We start from the raw sequence: 17,606 nt of genomic DNA, 5'->3' as shown, positions 1-17,606 counted from the left end.
AAAAGTTAAAAACGTACCTGAGCTGCAAGACCGGGACGTCAAGCAGGGAAACTGAGTCTGCGCAGTGAGCGTCTCTATGATGTCGTCGCGCTCATGCTGCAGCTTCCTGGAGATTGGGAGTCTAAAGGTAAGTCAAGGGAACATTGCGCTGGTCGGGTCAGGCTGTGCTCGGGGGTGGGAAATGGAGGGACTCTGGCCAGGTCGGTCTCTGGTCCGATGTGGTTCCGTTGGGTCTGGGTCAGGTTTTTATTTTGAGACTTGAGCAGGTCTTTAGTCCAGTGTACAACTAAGCCATATGGTTTAGCAAGCTCCCAGGTTTCATTTTCCTGGTCCTGCTGAATTTGCTGATGGTCAGCTAGAGCATTGGTAGGGGCATTGATAGGCCTGATCATCTGGATTGGGGAGCAAGGAAAGAGTTTTTGTGTAAATTTCTATATTTCCAAAGAACTGATTCAGATATCAATAACTGAAAACCACCAATTCATGTGAGATCGTGATTTTATCTTTACATGAGACCAGTAAAAAAAAAAAAAAGCTTGGGTAATGTTTGCTATTATAAAAGATTACAGATCACTAAGTATTAGCATTTGGCCCATCTTGGTTGTTCTCTGCATAGAATTATGTGGTTCCTTCCAGAGGCCTGCTACCTGACTCAAACCCGACGGGACCCGACGACGCGTGCCAGGTTCGGGTCCAGCTTTCGGGCTCTGGTCGGGTCGGAGACACGCATGGTAAGTGGTCTGCTGGTATGTATTGAAATTAAAAAACTTAACGGAGCTGGGAGTCTGGGACAAAACTGAGTCTGTGCAGTGAGCAAGTGACTTCACTGTGACGTCATCACGCATGCGCTGCAGCTTCTTGCAGGCTCGGTATCAGGAAGGTAAGTAAAGGGATGGTCAGGTCGGGGTGGGGCGGGCCCGGGGCTAAATCGGAGGGACTCGGGGCCAGGTCAGGCTCCGGTCCACTGTGGTTCGATCGGGTTTGGGTCAGGTTCCTTTTTCCCGACCTGAGCAGGCCTCTGGTTCCTTCCCCCTTCTCCCATCATAATATCTAACTAACGCTTGAAGGATTCCAAGATGCCTGACCTCCGTTACCCTTCCCTGAACACCGTAACACTTGTCACTTTCATCTAAATCAAAGGTTTCTGGCATTTAATCCTGAACCAGCCCTTTAGTAGTTTACATCTATATTTTATTGTCCTGCACTCATGATTTAATTTGAAATGTTGCTGCAGATTTAGCTTGTTTTGTTCCACTTGGTTTGTTGATATTTATGGTACCCACTCATATACCCCCTCTTCAGGGCTGGGGGTAATTTTAACTGCAGGCGAGTGATTGTGGGCAATCTGATTGCCCATTATACACTTTGCCTGATTTTTCCTTTCCATTCCATTATTGATCAAAAAGAAAATCATGTGAGGTGTATAATGGGCAGCCAATCAAATATCTCCTGTGTAATACTATTGCCAACAGTTAAAATTACCCCCTTGGTCCTCTGACACAAGGGATCAGTCTTATGTTCTTTTTACACTGCCTTCAGTGCTTCAATGTTTTTAATGAATAGAATTAAACACATTGCCGAAGGCACTGGTGTGGCAACATAGCTCAACATTCTGATAAAATGTTTATTGCAGCCTTTCATTTAGTAAGTTTTGTTTGCAATATGTCAGGTGATTATTGGGAAACTGGATCATTGAAATGGCTATTTTAATTTTCTTTGTTTTCCTCTCTACAGGATGACCAACTCAAAGTGATAGAATGCAATGTGAGAGTTTCACGTTCCTTCCCATTTGTATCGAAAACACTTGGAGTGGACATGATAGCCCTAGCAACACAAGTTATCATGGGCGAAGAGGTTGAGCCTGTAGGGCTAATGACTGGTACAGGAGTTGTAGCTGTAAAGGTAATTTGATCTGAACAAAGATGATTGAATTACAGAGTAGTGATGTTGCTTCTTCCGTGCCTATTGATTTTCACTATATATTTGACTTTCCTTTTTAAAAAAAAAATGAAGCAAAATTGCAAGTGGATGTAAACAGGGAAATTAAAACACTGGAAGTTTTGCAGTTTTTGTGTCTTTGTACAGTTATTTTATAGCATTTCGGCTATATTCAAAATACTGACACTTGATTTGTACATAGTTTTGCTTAGATTATGAAAATACATTGCAAACAATTGCAGTGGTGCAGTATTCATGTCCACATTCATTATTCATGGGTTGGCCTTGGAGCAACCAGTATTATTAAGTAAGTTGTAATCTTCAGGTTTTAATGTATAAGCTCCTGATGTAAGACTCAACTAGATATTTCAACTGAATTGAAAGCTGTAAATCTGTAATAATAAAAACACAGCGCAGGAAACACTCAGCAGGTCAGACAGCAGTGCAGAGCAAACAAAGTAACATTTCAAGTCGATGACAGATTTGATAGGCCATGGATGACCTGAAAGGTTTGTCCCTTCCCCTCTCGCTCGCTCGCTCTCTCTCGCTTGCGCTCTCTCTCGCTCTACCTCTTTTCGGCCCCTTGCCCCCCCCCCCAACTCGCCAGATGCTGCCTGACCTCTCTTTTATCAGATGTCTAGTTTAAATAAAATAAAATGTTAGGAAACCAGACTATTTAAGATAGGATGCTAGCTTTTATAAAAACTCGTGTTGTGTTCTTGGGAGAAATCATTTTGCTGTGTGCAATTCATTTGTAGGTGCCTCAGTTTTCATTTTCCCGCCTTGCTGGGGCAGACGTGGTCCTGGGAGTGGAGATGACAAGTACTGGAGAAGTGGCCTGCTTTGGAGAAAATCGATATGAGGCATACCTCAAAGCCATGTTGAGCACTGGCTTTAAAATCCCTAAAAAGAACATACTGCTTTCAATTGGCAGCTACAAGGTAAGTACATGTATATTGGTCAGCTTACAAAAAGCTTTTGTTACAGGAATGTAATAGCACATATATCACAGTTACTGCAGGGGGTTAGAGTTGTACCGATGCAGCATTCGCCTTGGTTTTGAGAACTACAATAATGCCTATTTGGGGGGAAAAAAAGCTCACTCCAGGGAAGGGGTGGGGCAGTGCCAGGAGGTCCCAGAAAATTCCTGTCTCGCTGGACCAACTAGTTTTGTAAGTTTGTTCCTTATGCACTGATTTAATGGAACTATAGATGTTGTAGAAATAAGATAACTTCAAGAATAAGTGCCATCCTTGGCTTGAATGATGTCACTGCACCCTCTGAGTTAGAAGGGTTCAAGTCCCACTCCAGAGAAATGTGAGCAATAGTCTTCAGTACAGTACTGATGGAATGCTGAACTGTTTGGGGTACTGTCTTTCAAATGGGGCATTAAACTGAGGCCCTGTCCACCTCATCAGGTGGACATCCTTTGTAAAGGAGAGCGAGAGTGTTCTCCTGGTGTCCTGGCCAATCTTTATCCCTCAACCAACATCACCAAAGCAGATTGATTTTTTTAAAAATATAAATCTAATTTCTATTTGCGGGACCTTGCTGTGTAGATTGGCTGTTAGAGTTCTATACATGACAGCAATGACTGCACTTGAAAAATATTTCCTTGGCTGTGAAGCACTTTGTGACGTCCTGAGGTCATGAAAGTTGCTATATATATATATGTCTGCACTGAGTGTGAAAAAGGAAGTTTGGTAAGTGAGTGAATTTTAAGGGTTAATCTCTTAAGACTAGTTCTTGTTTTGTTTGCATCTAGCAATTAATTGCAATTCCTGTTTCAGTGAAGTGGTAAGTTAGGTTTCTTGCAGTTTTAAACAGGGATATGCTAACGCTCAGAGTAGCTGTAGCTAGTTAATTAGGTAGCTAGCCTAAACTTGTTTCTGAGCTTGAGCAGAGCTAACCAGCATTATTTTCAGAGTATAAATTCAGGCGACCCTCAGTGCTACTTGTCTGCATTGAGTGCTGCTGGAGGGCACAGTGTGAAGAAAGGATTTCAGGAAGGAGTGGAACTATAAGTTAAGAAAAAAATAAGTTTGAGTACAGTGGGAGTTTGCTGCGTGAGGGAGGGGGGCTCCCTTCTCTCTCTTCCTTTTTTTCAACCTCCAGTAGCTGCCTCTCTCTTTGGCACAGGGGAAGAAGTTGATTGGTGAGTAACTGGTAAGTTATTTTACTTCTCATTGTAATAAAAAACAATTTACGTTATGGCAGGTCAGCTCGGCCAAGTGGAATGTACGTCCTGCGGTATGTGGGAAGTCATAGACGCACCATGTGTCCTGGACAAACATCTGTAGGAAGTATCACTGGCTGCAGAAGCTTGAGCTCTGGGTTTCAGAACTCAAGCGGTGGCTAGAGTCACTAGTGCATCCACGAGGCAGAGGACTACATGGAAAACACATTTAGGGAGGTGGTCACACGGCAGGTTAGGAGCACGCAGACAGAGGGAATGGGTGACCACCAGGCAGTCTTAGAGAACCAGGCAGTGCAGTTGTCCCCTGAGTCTATCTTGCTTGCCAATCAGTTTGCCATTTTGGATACTGTTGAAAGCGATGGTTCCTCGGAGGAGTGCAGCCAGAGCAAAGTCTATAGCACCACAGGTGGCTTAGCTGCACAGGAAGAGAGGAAGAAGAGTGGAAGCACAATAGTGATTGGGGATTCGACAGTCGGGATCAGATAGGCGTTTCTGCGGCAATAAACGTGACTCCAGAATGCTGAGTTGCCTCCCTGGTGCCAGGGTCAAGGATGTCACTGAGCAGCTGCATGACATCCTTCTGGGGGAGGGCGAACAGCCTGAGGTTGTGGTCCATATTGGTACCAAAGACATAGGTAGGAAGAGGGAATGAGGTCCTGAAAGCAGATTTTAGGGAGTTAGGAAGGAAATTAAAAAGTAGGACCTCCAAAGCAGTAATATCAAGATTGCTCCCAGTGCCACGTGCTAGTGAACATTGGAATAGGGGGTTTGATTAATTGAACGTGTGGCTGGAGAATTGGTGTAGGAGGGAGGGCATCAGACATCTGAGGCATTGGGACCGGTTCTGGGGCAGGTGGGACCTGTACAAGATGGACAGGCTACACCTTAACAGGACCAGAACTAATATTCTCGCAGGGAGATTTGCTAGTGCTGTTGGGGAGTGTTTAAACTAGCTTGTCAGGGGGGTGGGAATTTGAGGGGTCGCTCAAATTGAAAGAAATTAAAGCTGGGAACAGGAGGTAGAAAAGTAGCAAGTGGCATTAGAAGGCGAGCATCATCCAGGCTTAGAATGCAGAATGATGTCAAGAAGACGAGGTTAAGAGCATGCTACCTGAATGCATGCAGCATTCGCAACAAGGTAGATGATTTAAAGGCCCAAATAGTGGTAAATGGGTATGATCTAATTGCCATAACGGAAACGTGGCTACAGGGTGACCAAGACTGGAAACTGAATATTCAAGGATATTTGACATTTAGGAAAGACCGGCAAAAAGGAAAAGGAGGTCATGTTGCACTGATAAGGGATGGAATGAATGCATTACTAAGGGAGGATCTCAGATCAGAACAAAATGTGGAATCTGGGTGGAGCTAAGACACAGCAAGGGGCAGCAAACATTGGTAGGAGTAGTCATAGGCCACCAAACAGTATGGTAGTGTGGGGCATGATATTAGTCAGGAAATTAGACAAGCATGTGGCATGGATAATACAGTAATCATGGGTGACTTCAATCTGCATATAGACTGGGTAAACCTAATAAGCACTAATGCTGTGGAAGACGAGTTTCTAGAATGTGTTTGGGATGGTTTTCTAGAGCAGTATGTTAAGGATGTTAGAGAACAGGCTGTTTTAGATCTAGTATTATGTAATGAGAAAGGGCTAATAATCTTGTAAAAGAACCTTCAGGGATGACTGAGCATAATTTGATAGAATTTTACATTATGTTTGAAAGTGAGGTAGTTCGATCTAAAGCCAGGGTGTTAAATTTGAACAAAACAAATTATGAAGTTATGAGGGGCAAATTTACTGAGGTGGATTGGGAAAAATGCATTAAAAGGTATGACCGTACATAGGCAATAGATAGTCTTTAAAGAAATATTAAGAACAAATAGAACATAGAACAGCACAGTACAGGCCCTTCGGCCCACTATGTTGTGCCAAACCTTTAACCTACTCTAAGATCTAAGTAACTACCTACCCTTCATTCTACTATCATCCATGTACCTATCCAAGAGTCGCTTAAATGCCCCTAATGTATCTGCTTCCACTACCACTGCTGGCAGCGCATTCCACGCACCCACCACTCTCTCTGTAAAGAACCTACCTCTGACATCTCTCCGAAACCTTCCTCCAATCACCCTAAAATTATGCCCCCTGGTGATAGCCCTTTCCACCCTGGGGGAAAAAGTCTCTGACTATCCACTCTATCTATGCCTCTCATCATCTTGTACCCCTCTATCAAGCCACCTCTCCTCCTTCTTCGCTGCAATGAGAAAAGCCCTAGCTCCCTCAATCTTCGTAGGACATGCCCTCCAGTCCAGGCAGCATCCTGGTAAATCTCCTCTGCACCCTCTCTAAAGCTTCCACATCCTTCCTATAATGAGGCGACCAGAACTGAACACAATATTCCAAGTGTGGTCGTACCAGGGCCTTATAGAGCTGCAGCATAACCTCGCGGCTCTTAAACTCAATCCCCCTGTTAATGATAGCCAACACACCATACGCCTTCTTAACAACCCTATCAACTTGGGTGGCAACTTTGAGCGATCTATGGACATGGACCCCAAGATCCCTCTGTTCCTCCACACTACCAAGAATCCTGTCTTTAAGCCTGTATTCCGCATTCAAATTCGACCTTCCAAAATGAATCACTTCACACTTTTCCAGGTTGAACTCCATCTGCCACTTCTCAGCCCAGCTCTGCATCCTGTCAATGTCCCGTTGCAACCTACAACAGCCTTCCACACTGTCCACAACTCCAGCAACTTTCGTGTCATCGGCAAACCTGCTAACCCAGCCTTCCACTTCCTCATCCAAGTCATTTATAAAAATCACAAAGAGCAGAGGTCCCAGAACAGATCCTTGTGGAACACCACTGGTCACCGAGCTCCATGCTGAATATTTTCCATCTACTACCACCCTCTGACTTCTATGGGCCAACCAATTTTGTATCCAGACAGCCAACTTTCCCTGTATCCCATGCCTCCTTACTTTCTGAATGAGCCTACCATGGGGAACCTTATCAAACGCCTTGCTAAAATCCATATACACCACAGCCACTGCTCTTCCTTCATCAATGTGTTTTGTCACATCTTCAAAGAATTCAATAAAGCTTGTGAGGCATGACCTGCCCCTCACAAAGCCATGCTGACTGTCTCTAATCAAACCATGCTTTTCCAAGTAATCATAAATCCTGTCTCTCAGAATCCTCTCCAATAATTTGCCCTCTACCGACGTAAGACTGACTGGTCTATAATTCCCAGGGTTATCCCTATTCCCTTTCTTGAACAAGGGAACAACATTTGCCACCCTCCAATCATCCGGTACTACTCCATTACATAGTTTACCGCAACTATACATTCCTTCAAAGCACAAAAAAACCCAAAGGTAAAGGCAGTCAACCGTGGAGAACAAAGTAAGTTAAGGATTGTATAAGATTAAAAGAAAAGGCCTATAAAGTTGCCAGAAACAGCAGTAAACCTGAGGATTGGGAAGATTTTAGAATGCAGCAAAGGAGGACCAAGAAACTGATAAAGGGAGAATAGAATATGAATGTAAGCTAGCAAAAAATATAAAAACTGACTAAAAGCTTCTACAAGTACGTAAAAATGAAACGTTTGGCTAAGACAAATGTGGGTCCATTACAAGCAGAGTCAGGAGAATTTATAATGGAGAATAGAGAAATGGCAGAGAAGCTAAACGATTACGTTTTGTCTGTCTCCACTGAGGAAGATACAAGAAATCTCCCAGAATTAGAGATCCAAGGGACGAGGGAGAATGAGGAATTGATGGAAATTATTATTAGTAAGAAGGTTGTATTGGAGAAATTAATGGGGCTGAAGGTTGATAAGTCCCCAGGACCTGATATTCTACATCCCAGAGTTTTGAAAGAGGTGGCTTTGGAGATAGTGGATGCATTGGTGATCATCTTCAAAATTCTACAGATTCTGGAGTGGTTCCTGCTGATTGGAAGGTCATAAATGTCACCCCACTATTTAAGAAGGGAGGAAGAGAGAAAACAGGGAATTACAGACCTTTAAGCCTTGCATCGGTTGTCAGGAAAATGCTGGAATCTATTCTAAAGGATGTGATAAATGGACACTTGGATAATGATCTGGTCGTAGTCAAGATGGATTTATGAATGAGAAATCATGTTTGACAAACCTGTTGGAAATGGGATAGGAGGTAATACACTGGCATGGATTAAGGATTGGTTAACAGGCAAAAAGCAGAGAGTACGAATAAAGGGGTCATTCTTGCGTTGGCATGGTGTGACTAGTGGGGTACTGCAGGGATCCGTGCTTGGGCCCCAGCTGTTCACCATATATATCAATGATTTGGATGTGGGGACCAATTCTAGTATTTCCAAGTTCACAGATCACACAAAACTAGGTGGGAATGTATGTTGTGAGGAAGATGCAAAGCGGCTTCAAGGGGATTTGGACAGACTTAGTGAATGGGCAAGAACGTGGCAGATGGAATATAATGTGGAAAAATGTGAGGTTATTCACTTTGTTAGGAATAGATGCAGAGTATTTCTTAAATGGTAAGAGATTAGAAAGTGTAGATGTACAAAGGGACTTCGATGTCCTTGTCAATAAGTCACTGAAGGCTAACATGCAGGGACAGCAAGCAATTAGGAAGGCTGATAGTATGTTGGCCTTTCTTGCAAGAGGATTTGAGTGCAGGAGTAGTGAAGTCTTGCTTCAATTGTATAGAACCTTGGTTAGACCGCACCTGGGGTACTCTGTGCAGTTTTGATCCCCTTATTTGAGGAAGGATATTATTGCCATAGAGGGAGTGCAACGAAGGTTCACCAGACTTGTTCCCTGGATGGTGGGATTGTGCTATGAAGAGAGATTAGGGAAACTGGGCCTGTATTCTCCAGAGTTTCGAAGAATGAGAGATAATCTCATTGAAATCTACAAAATACTGAAAGGGATACGCAGGGTCGACGCAGCTAAGATGTTTCCCCTGGTTGGGGAGTCTAGAACCAGTGGCCAAAATCTCAAAATAAGGGGGAAGCCACTTAGAGATGAGGAGAAACTTCTTTATTCAGAGGGTTGTGAATCTTTGGAATTCTCTACCCCAGAGGGCTGTGGCAGCTCAGAATATGTTTAAAGCAGATTTGTAAATAAAAATGACATAAGGGGATATGAGGATAGTGTGGGGGAAAAGGCATTGAAGTGGATGATCAGCCATGATCGTATTGAATGGCAGGGCAGGCTCGATGGGCTGAATGGCCTACTACTGTTCCTGTGTTCGTATAAATGCAGCTTCATTTGAAGAATAGTTTTATCTAGCAATAATTGTTTTTCCAATATCTGCCTGGTCCTTTTTAATGTAAACCTTTATTGGCAACTATCTTTACGAATGGTTTTCAATATTGATATTGAATGACTACTTATTTTATGCTCCCAACTTTTTTTTCTTTCAAATATCTTCGCAACTTCTCTTCACAGTATTTATTTCAAATTTCAGAACAAGAGTGAGCTGCTGTCCACAGTCCAATCTTTGGAGCAACTTGGATATAGTCTGTATGCAAGTTTGGGTACAGCGGATTTTTACACCGAGCATGGGATTAAGGTAAGGATATATTTATTTATTTATTTAGAGATACAGCACTGAAACAGGCCCACCGAGTCTGTGCCGATCATCAATCACCCATTTATACTAATCCTACACTAATTCCATATTCCTACCACATCCCCACCTGTCCCTATGTGGCGGCACAGTGGCGCAGTGGTTAGCACCGCAGCCTCACAGCTCCAGGGACCCGGGTTCGATTCTGGGTACTGCCTGTGCGGAGTTTGCAAGTTCTCCCTGTGTCTGCGTGGGTTTCCTCCGGGTGCTCCGGTTTCCTCCCACATGCCAAAGACTTGCAGGTTGATAGATTAATTGGCCATTATAAATTGCCCCTAGTATAGGTAGGTGGTAGGGAAATATATAGGACAGGTGGGGATGTGATAGGAATATGGGATTAGTGTAGGATTAGTATAAATGGGTGGTTGATGGTCGGCACAGACTCGGTGGGCCGAAGGGCCTGTTTCAGTGCTGTATTTCTGAAACTAAAAAAACTAAAACTATCACCTACCTATACTGGGGGCAATTTATAATGGCCAATTTACCTGTCAACCTGCAAGTCTTTGGCATGTGGGAGGAAACCGGAGCACCCGGAGAAAACCCACGCAGACACAGGGAGAACATGCAAACTCCACACAGGCAGTGCCCAGAATTGAACCCGGGTTACTGGAGCTGTGAGGCTGCGGTGCTAACCACTGCGCCGCCCTATATGTATGTATGTCTTAAGATTTAGAATTAATCTTTTGGGTGAAATTTGGAATGGCTTCTATAAGCCAGAGGTGGTAATGTAGTAGAATTGTCACTGGACTAGTAACCCAGAGACACAAGATATTGCTCTGGGGAAATGGGTTTGAAGGAAATCTGCTGTCCTCACCTGGTCTGGTCTACATGTGACACCAGACCCACAGCAATGTGATTGACTCTTAATGCCCTCTGAAATGACCTATCAAGCCACTCAATTATATCAAACCGCTACTAGTCAATAAGACATGAAACCGGACGGACCACCTGGCATCGACCTAGGCACTGGAAACGACGACGACAAACCCAGCCCCGTTGCAAAGTTCTCCTTACATCTGGGGGCTTGTGCCAAAGTTGGGAGAGCTGTCCCGCAGATATTCACTCACTGAATCATATCTTACAATGTCCCAGATGCCATCATCACTGTCCCTGGGTATATCCTGTCCCACCGGCAGGACAGACCCAGCAGAGGTGGCAGCACAGTGGTACACAGTTGGGAGGGAATTATCCTGGGAGTCCTCAAAATTGACTCCAGACCCCATGAAGTCTCATGGCAGCAGGTCAAACATGGGCAAAGAAACCTCCTGCTAATTACCACCTACCGCCTGCCCCCTCCTCAGCTGATGAATCAGTACTCCTCCATGTTGAACAGCACTTGGAAGAAGCAGTGAGGGTGGCAAGGGCGCAGAATGTACTCTGGGTGGGGGACTTCAATGTCCATCACCAAGAGTGGCTCAGTAGCACCAGTACTGACTGAGCTGGCGGAGTCCTAAAGGACATAGCTGCTAGACTGGGGTCTGCAGTATATGGTGAGGGGAAAAATATTCTTGAACTTGTCCTCACCAGTCTGCCCGTCACAGATGCATCTGTCCATGACCGTATTGGTAGGAGTGACCACCACATAGTCCTTGTGGAGATGAGGTCTAGTCTTCACATTGAGGGTACCTTCCATCGTTTTGTGTGGCACTACCACCATGCTAAACGGGATAGACATCGAACAAATTTAGCAACTCAAAACTGGGCATCCATGAGGCACTGTGAGCCAACAGCAGCAGAATTGTACTCAATCACAATCTATAACCTCATGGTCCAGCATATTCCCCACTCTACCATTACAATCAAGCTGGGCGATCAGCCCTAGTTTGATCAAGAGTGTGGGAGGGCATGCCAGGAGCAGTATCAGGCATACCTCAAAATGAGGTTTCAACCTGGTGAAGCTACAACTCAAGACTACTTGCATGCCAAACAGCCTAAGCAGCATGCAATAGACAGAGCTAAGTGATCTGACAACCAACGGATCAGATCTAAGCTTTGCAGTCCTGCCACATCCAGTTGTGAATGGTGGTGGACAATTAAACAACTAACAGGAGGAAGTAAAAACAAGAGCTGCTGGAATTTCTCAGCAGGTCTGGCAGCAGCTGTGGAGAGAGAAGCAGAGTTAATGTTTCAGGTCAGTGACCCTTCATCAGAACTGGCAAATATTAGAAATGTAAAAGGTTTTAAGCAAATAAAGCGGGGGTGGGGCAAGAGGTAACAAAAGGGAAGGTGTTGATAGGACAGAGGATCACAGAAAATAACTGACCAGAAGGCCGTGGAGTAAAGGCAAATGGTATGTTAATAGGTTTCTGAAAGACAAAGCGTTAGTGCAGAGAGGGTGTTAATTGACAGAAAAATGAACAGCCCTGGCCCAAAGCACAAACATGAAAAGAAAAAGTGGGTAGGTACATGGTAAAAAATGAATGATGAAGCAAACTAAAATAAAATAAACAAATAAAAAATAAATAAAAAACAAAACTAAAAGTAAAATGGGGGGCCCGTCACGCTCTGAAATTATTGAACTCGATGTTCAGTCCGGCAGGCTGTAGCGTGCCTAATCGGTAAATGAGATGCTATTCCTTGAGCTTGCGTTGATGTTCACTGGAACACTGCAGCAATCCCAGGACAGATATGTGGGCATGAGAGCAGGGGGGTGGTGTGTTGAAATGGCAAGCAACCAGAAGCTTAGGGTCACGCTTTCGGACTGAGCGGAGGTGTTCTGCAAAGCGGTCACCCAATCTGCGTTTGGTCTCCCCAGTGTAGAGGAGACCACATTGTGAGCTGTGAATACAGTATACTACATTGAAAGAAGTACAAGTAAATTGCTGCTTCACCTGAAAGGAGTGTTTGGGGCCTTGGATAGTGAGGAGATAGAGGGACAGGTATTACACCACCTGCGATTGCATGGGAAGGTGCTGTGGGAAGGGGACAAGAGGTTGGGGGTAATGGAGAAGTGGACCAGGGTGTCAGAGGGATCGATCCCTTCGGAATGCTGACCGGGGAGGGGAAAATACTTTTGGTAGTGGCATCATGCTGGACATGGCAGAAATGATGGAGGATGATCCTTTGAATGTGGAGGCTGGTGGGGTGGACAGTGAGGATAATGGGAACCCTGTCGCAGTTCTGGGAGGGAGGGGAAGGGTGAGGGTGGAGGTGCGGGAAAAAATGGGCCGGACACAATTGAGGGCCCTGTCGACCACAGTTGAGGAAAAAGGGAGACATATCAGAAGCGCTGTCATGGAAGGTTGCATCTTCAGAGCAGACGTATCTGAGACTGAGAAACTGGCAGAATGGAATGCAGTCCTTACAGGAGGCAAGAGTCTGAAGAAGTATAATTGACGTAGCTGTGGGAGACGGTGGGCTTATAATGAATATTAGTAGACAGCCTATCCTCCGAGATGGAGACAGAGAAGTTGAGGGAGGGAAGTGTCGGAAATTATCCATGTAAAGGTGAGAGAAGGGTGGAAATTGGAAGCAAAGTAGATGAGGTTTTCCAGTTCGGGCGGGAGCAGGAAACGGCACCGATACAGTCATCAATGTACAGGAAAAAGAGTTGGGGGAGGGGGCTTGAATAGGACTGGAACAAGGAATGTTCAACATATCCCACAAAAAGACAGGCATAACTAGATCCCATGCAGGTACCCATAGCAACACCTTTTACTTGAAGGAGAAGTTGTTCAATGACCGAACAAGTTCAGCCAAGCGGAGGAGGGTGGTGGTGGATGGGGACTGGTTGGGCCTATGTTCAAGGAAGAAGCGGAGAGCCCGCAAACTGTCCTGGTGGGGGATCGAGGTATAGAGAGACTGGACATCCACAATGAAGAGGAGGCAGTTGAGGCCAGGAAACTGGAAATTGTCAACATGACGTAGGGTGTCAGAAGAGTCATGGATGTTTTTTGGAGACTGGACCGTGGAGAAAAGATAAAGTCAAGATGGGAAGAAATCAGTTCAGTGGGGCAGGAACAGGCTGAAACAATGGGTCTGCCGGGACAGTCCTGTTTGTGAATTTTGGGAAGGAGGTAGAAGCAGGCTGTCTGGGATTGCAGGGCTATGAGGTTGGAAGCTGTAGAGGAAAGATCTCCAGAGGAGATGAGGTCAGTGACAGTTCTGTGGACAGTAGCTTGATGCTCGGTGGTGGGGTCATGGTCCAGGGGGAAGTAGGAAGATGTGTCTGAAAGTTGGCGTTCAGCCTCTGCAAGGTAGAGGTTGGTACGCCATACAACAACAGTACCACCCTTGTCTGCAGGTTTGATGGCATTGTCGGGGTTAGACCTGAGAGAACGGAGTGCAGCAAGTTCAGAGGAGAACCGGTTAGAGTGAGTGGGGAGGGGGGGATGCGGCAGAGAAATTGAGACGGCCGATGTCTCACCGACAGTTTTCAATGGAAAGATCAAGAGTGGGTAAGAGGCCAGAGGGAGGGGTCCCGTTGGAGGGAGATTGCTGGAGGCGGGTGAATGGGTCTGCTGGTCGGGGGGAGGACTCCTGGTCAAGGAAGTGAGTCCAGCGGCGAAGGCGACGGAAGAAGAGCTCAAAGTCATGCTGAGCGCGAAATTCACTGAGGTGGGGGCATAAAGGGATAGAACAGTCCTTTGCCGAGTACAGAACGTTCAGCGTCAGAGAGGGGGAGGTCAGAGGGTATCGTGAATACACGGCAAGGGGGCAGATCAGAAGGGGTGGGGTCAGAGGCAAGTGAAGGGGAAGAAGGATCTGGAGGGGCATTAGTCCCCATCAGCTGCTGGAGCTTGCAATCCTTAACACCTGAAAGGAAGAAAAAACGTTTTTTGTTAATGTGTCAGATAAGACGAAGGATGAAATGAAACTGCGGAGTAGAACAGCTTTGATACAAGGTGAGGCGGTGCTTCTGGAGAGAGAGGTCCAGTGTGTACATATGCCTACAAATGGGAGGAGGTGGCTCTACAAATATCCCCATCCTTAATGATGGGGGAGCCCAACACATCAGTACAAAAGATGAGGCTGAAGCATTTGCAACAGTCTTCAGCCAGAAGTGCCAAGTGAATGATCCATCTCTGCCTCCTCCTGAAGTCTCCAGCATCACAGATGCCTGTCTTCAGCCAATTCGATTCACTCTACGTGATATCAAAAAACGACTGGCACTGGATACTGCAAAGGCTATGGGCCCTGACAACATTCCGGCAATAGTACTGAAGACCTGTGCTCCAGAACTTGCTGCGCCCCTAGCCAAGCTGTTCCAGTACAGCTACAACACTGGCATTTACCCTGCAATGTGGAAAATTGCCCAGGTATGTCCTGTACACCAAAAGCAGAACAAATCCATCCTGGCCAATTACTGCCCCTTCAGTCTAATCCTCGTCATCAGTAACGTGATGGAAGGTGTCATCAACATCGCTATCAAGCGGCACTTGCTTAGCATTAACCTGCTCAGTGACGCTCAGTTTGGGTTCCACCAGGGCCACTCGGCTCCTGACCTTGGTTCAAACATGAACAAAAGAGCTGAACTCCAGATGTGGGTTGAGTGTGACTGCCCTTGACATTAAGGCAGCGTTTGACCAAGGAAGTTGCCACACTGCCTGTGCGGAATTTGCAAGTTCTCCCTTTGACCGCGTGGGTTTTTGCCGGGTGCTCCGGTTTCCTCCCGCAGCCAAAGACTTGCAGGTTGATGGGTAAATTGGCCATTATAAATTGCCCCTAGTATAGGTAGGTAGTAGGGGAATTGATGAAAGGTGGGGATCGGGTAGGAATATGGGATTAATGTAAGATTAGTATAAATGGGTGGTTGATGGTCGGCACAGACTCGGTGGGCTGAAGGGCCTGTTTCAGTGCTGTATCTCTAAATAAATAAGGTATCAAGGAGTCCTCTTAAAACTGGAGTCAATGGGAATCAGGGGGAAAACTCTTCGCTGGTTGGAGTTGTACCTAGCGCAAAGGAAGATGGTTGTGGCTATTGGTCAATCATCTGAGCTCCAGGACATCACTGCAGAGTTCCTCACGGTAGTGTCCCAGTCCAACCATCTTCAGTTGCTTCATCAATGGCCTTCCTTCAATCATAAGGTCAGAAGTGTGAATGTTCGCTGATGGTGAGAGAATCTAACCATCTCCCCATGACATTCAATGGAGTTACAGTCACTGAATCCCCCACTTTCAACATCCTGGGGCTTGCTATTAACCAGAAACTGAACTGGAGTAGCCATATAAATACCGTGGCTACAAGAGCAGGAATCCTGAGGCGATTAACTCCCCTCCTGACTCCCCAAAGCCTGTCCACCATCTACAAGGCACAAGTCAGGAGTGTGATGGAATACGCTCCACTTGCCTGGATGGGTGCAGCTCCAACAACACTCAAGAAGCTTGACACCATCCAGGACAAAGCAGCCCGCTTGATTGGCACCCCATCTATAAACATTTACTCCCTCCACCACTGACGCACAGTGGCAGCAGTGCGTATTATCTACAAGATGCACTGCAGCAATGCACCAAGGCTCCTTAGACAGCACCTTCCAAACCTCCGACCTCTACAACTAGAAGGACAGACGCAGCAGTTGCATGGGAACACCACCACCTGCATGTTCCCCTCCAAGCCACACACCATCCTGACTTGGAGCTATATCGCCGTTCCTTCGCTGGCACTGGGTCAAAATCCTAGAACTACCTTCCTCACAGCACTGAGGGTATACCTACCTCACACGGACTGCAGCAGTTCAAGAAGGTAGCTCGCCACCACCTTCTGAAGAGCAATTAGGGATGGACAATAGATGCTGTTGGAGCCAGCGATGCCCACATTCCATGAATGAATAAAAAAAATTATGTAATCCTTAATTAAAGAAGCAAAGTGGGTAAAATTCACCAGAAGCAATAAGCTTAATGGCTTATAAACTGTTTGAAAAATGATACAGGACTAGTTGATATCGAAATGCTGTACAGATTAGTGCAATTGATCAATTCTACTTCATGCAGTTGTATCATTTGAAACTGGCAATGAGGAAGTCTGACACAAATTGCTAGTTTCCCTGATGCAAAGTGTGCCTCTGTTTCAAGCTAGTTTAAAACTTTGTTTCAGTTTGGTTTGATTCAAAAGAAATGGCAGGACTGCAGTTTTGGTTATACAGATATGCCAAAAAAAACTGAATCTTAATGTGTTTTAAGTAGAAGTATGTTGTCAGTACTAGATCTTTTCTCTTGTCTTTAAAAAGCACTCCCAGGTCAAATGCAGCATGGTCAGATGCAGAACTACCTTTGCTTGACCCCAACAACATGTTTTTGCTGCCATTTCAGAAGAGTAATGCTTCTGAAACAGTGACATTTTCTTATAGAACCTAGAGAAGACTGGTGCTGCATTTTGGATGGTTTTGTGCCACAGGGTAATGTCCACCACTGACTGATTTGTGACCTACCAATCGCATTTCATAACCTGCACCTGCAGCTGGCTGAAGAAAGGATTCTAGTTCTATTCTCGGCTGGATTTGAGTCTGGTCTGAATGCTAGAATTCCCCATCGTACATTTTTATTAACTCAACCAATGCTTGAAATGTATTCTGGCTAACTCCCAGTAATTGACTTTTGTCTTCTGGTTTCTTTCTCTGCAGATTAAAGCAGTGGACTGGCCATTTGAAGATTCTGATAATGGTTGTCCTTTGAAAGAGAGACATCGAAGTATTGTGGACTACTTAGAAGAAAATCACTTTGACTTGGTTATAAATCTCTCCATGAGGAACTCTGGAGGACGACGTCTTTCTTCATTTGTTACCAAGGGTTACCGTACTAGGCGATTGGCTGTAGATTACTCTGTTCCATTAATTATTGATATCAAATGCACCAAACTGTTTGTAGAGGCAAGTTCTGATAAAGTTTGGTTTG

The 17,606-nt window shown here is 45.2% G+C and overlaps 1 protein-coding gene across 2 annotated transcripts in view; it reads left to right on the top strand.

Moving 5' to 3' along the window:
* cad (carbamoyl-phosphate synthetase 2, aspartate transcarbamylase, and dihydroorotase) overlaps positions 1-17,606 on the top strand; it is a 109,187-nt gene that overhangs the window by 48,947 nt on the left and 42,634 nt on the right. For both annotated transcript variants that reach the window (XM_068024098.1, XM_068024097.1), the window contains exons 23-26: positions 1,735-1,902; positions 2,697-2,879; positions 9,615-9,719; positions 17,336-17,581. In XM_068024098.1, coding sequence (XP_067880199.1) covers positions 1,735-1,902; positions 2,697-2,879; positions 9,615-9,719; positions 17,336-17,581 — 702 coding nt within the window. The remainder of the gene's footprint in view (positions 1-1,734; positions 1,903-2,696; positions 2,880-9,614; positions 9,720-17,335; positions 17,582-17,606) is intronic.

The sequence above is a fragment of the Heterodontus francisci genome, chromosome 3 (genome assembly GCF_036365525.1).
Source record: "Heterodontus francisci isolate sHetFra1 chromosome 3, sHetFra1.hap1, whole genome shotgun sequence".
NCBI lineage: Eukaryota > Metazoa > Chordata > Chondrichthyes > Heterodontiformes > Heterodontidae > Heterodontus > Heterodontus francisci.
Note: the sequence above shows the minus strand (reverse complement) of the source record. Positions and strands in the feature narration are given on the sequence as shown.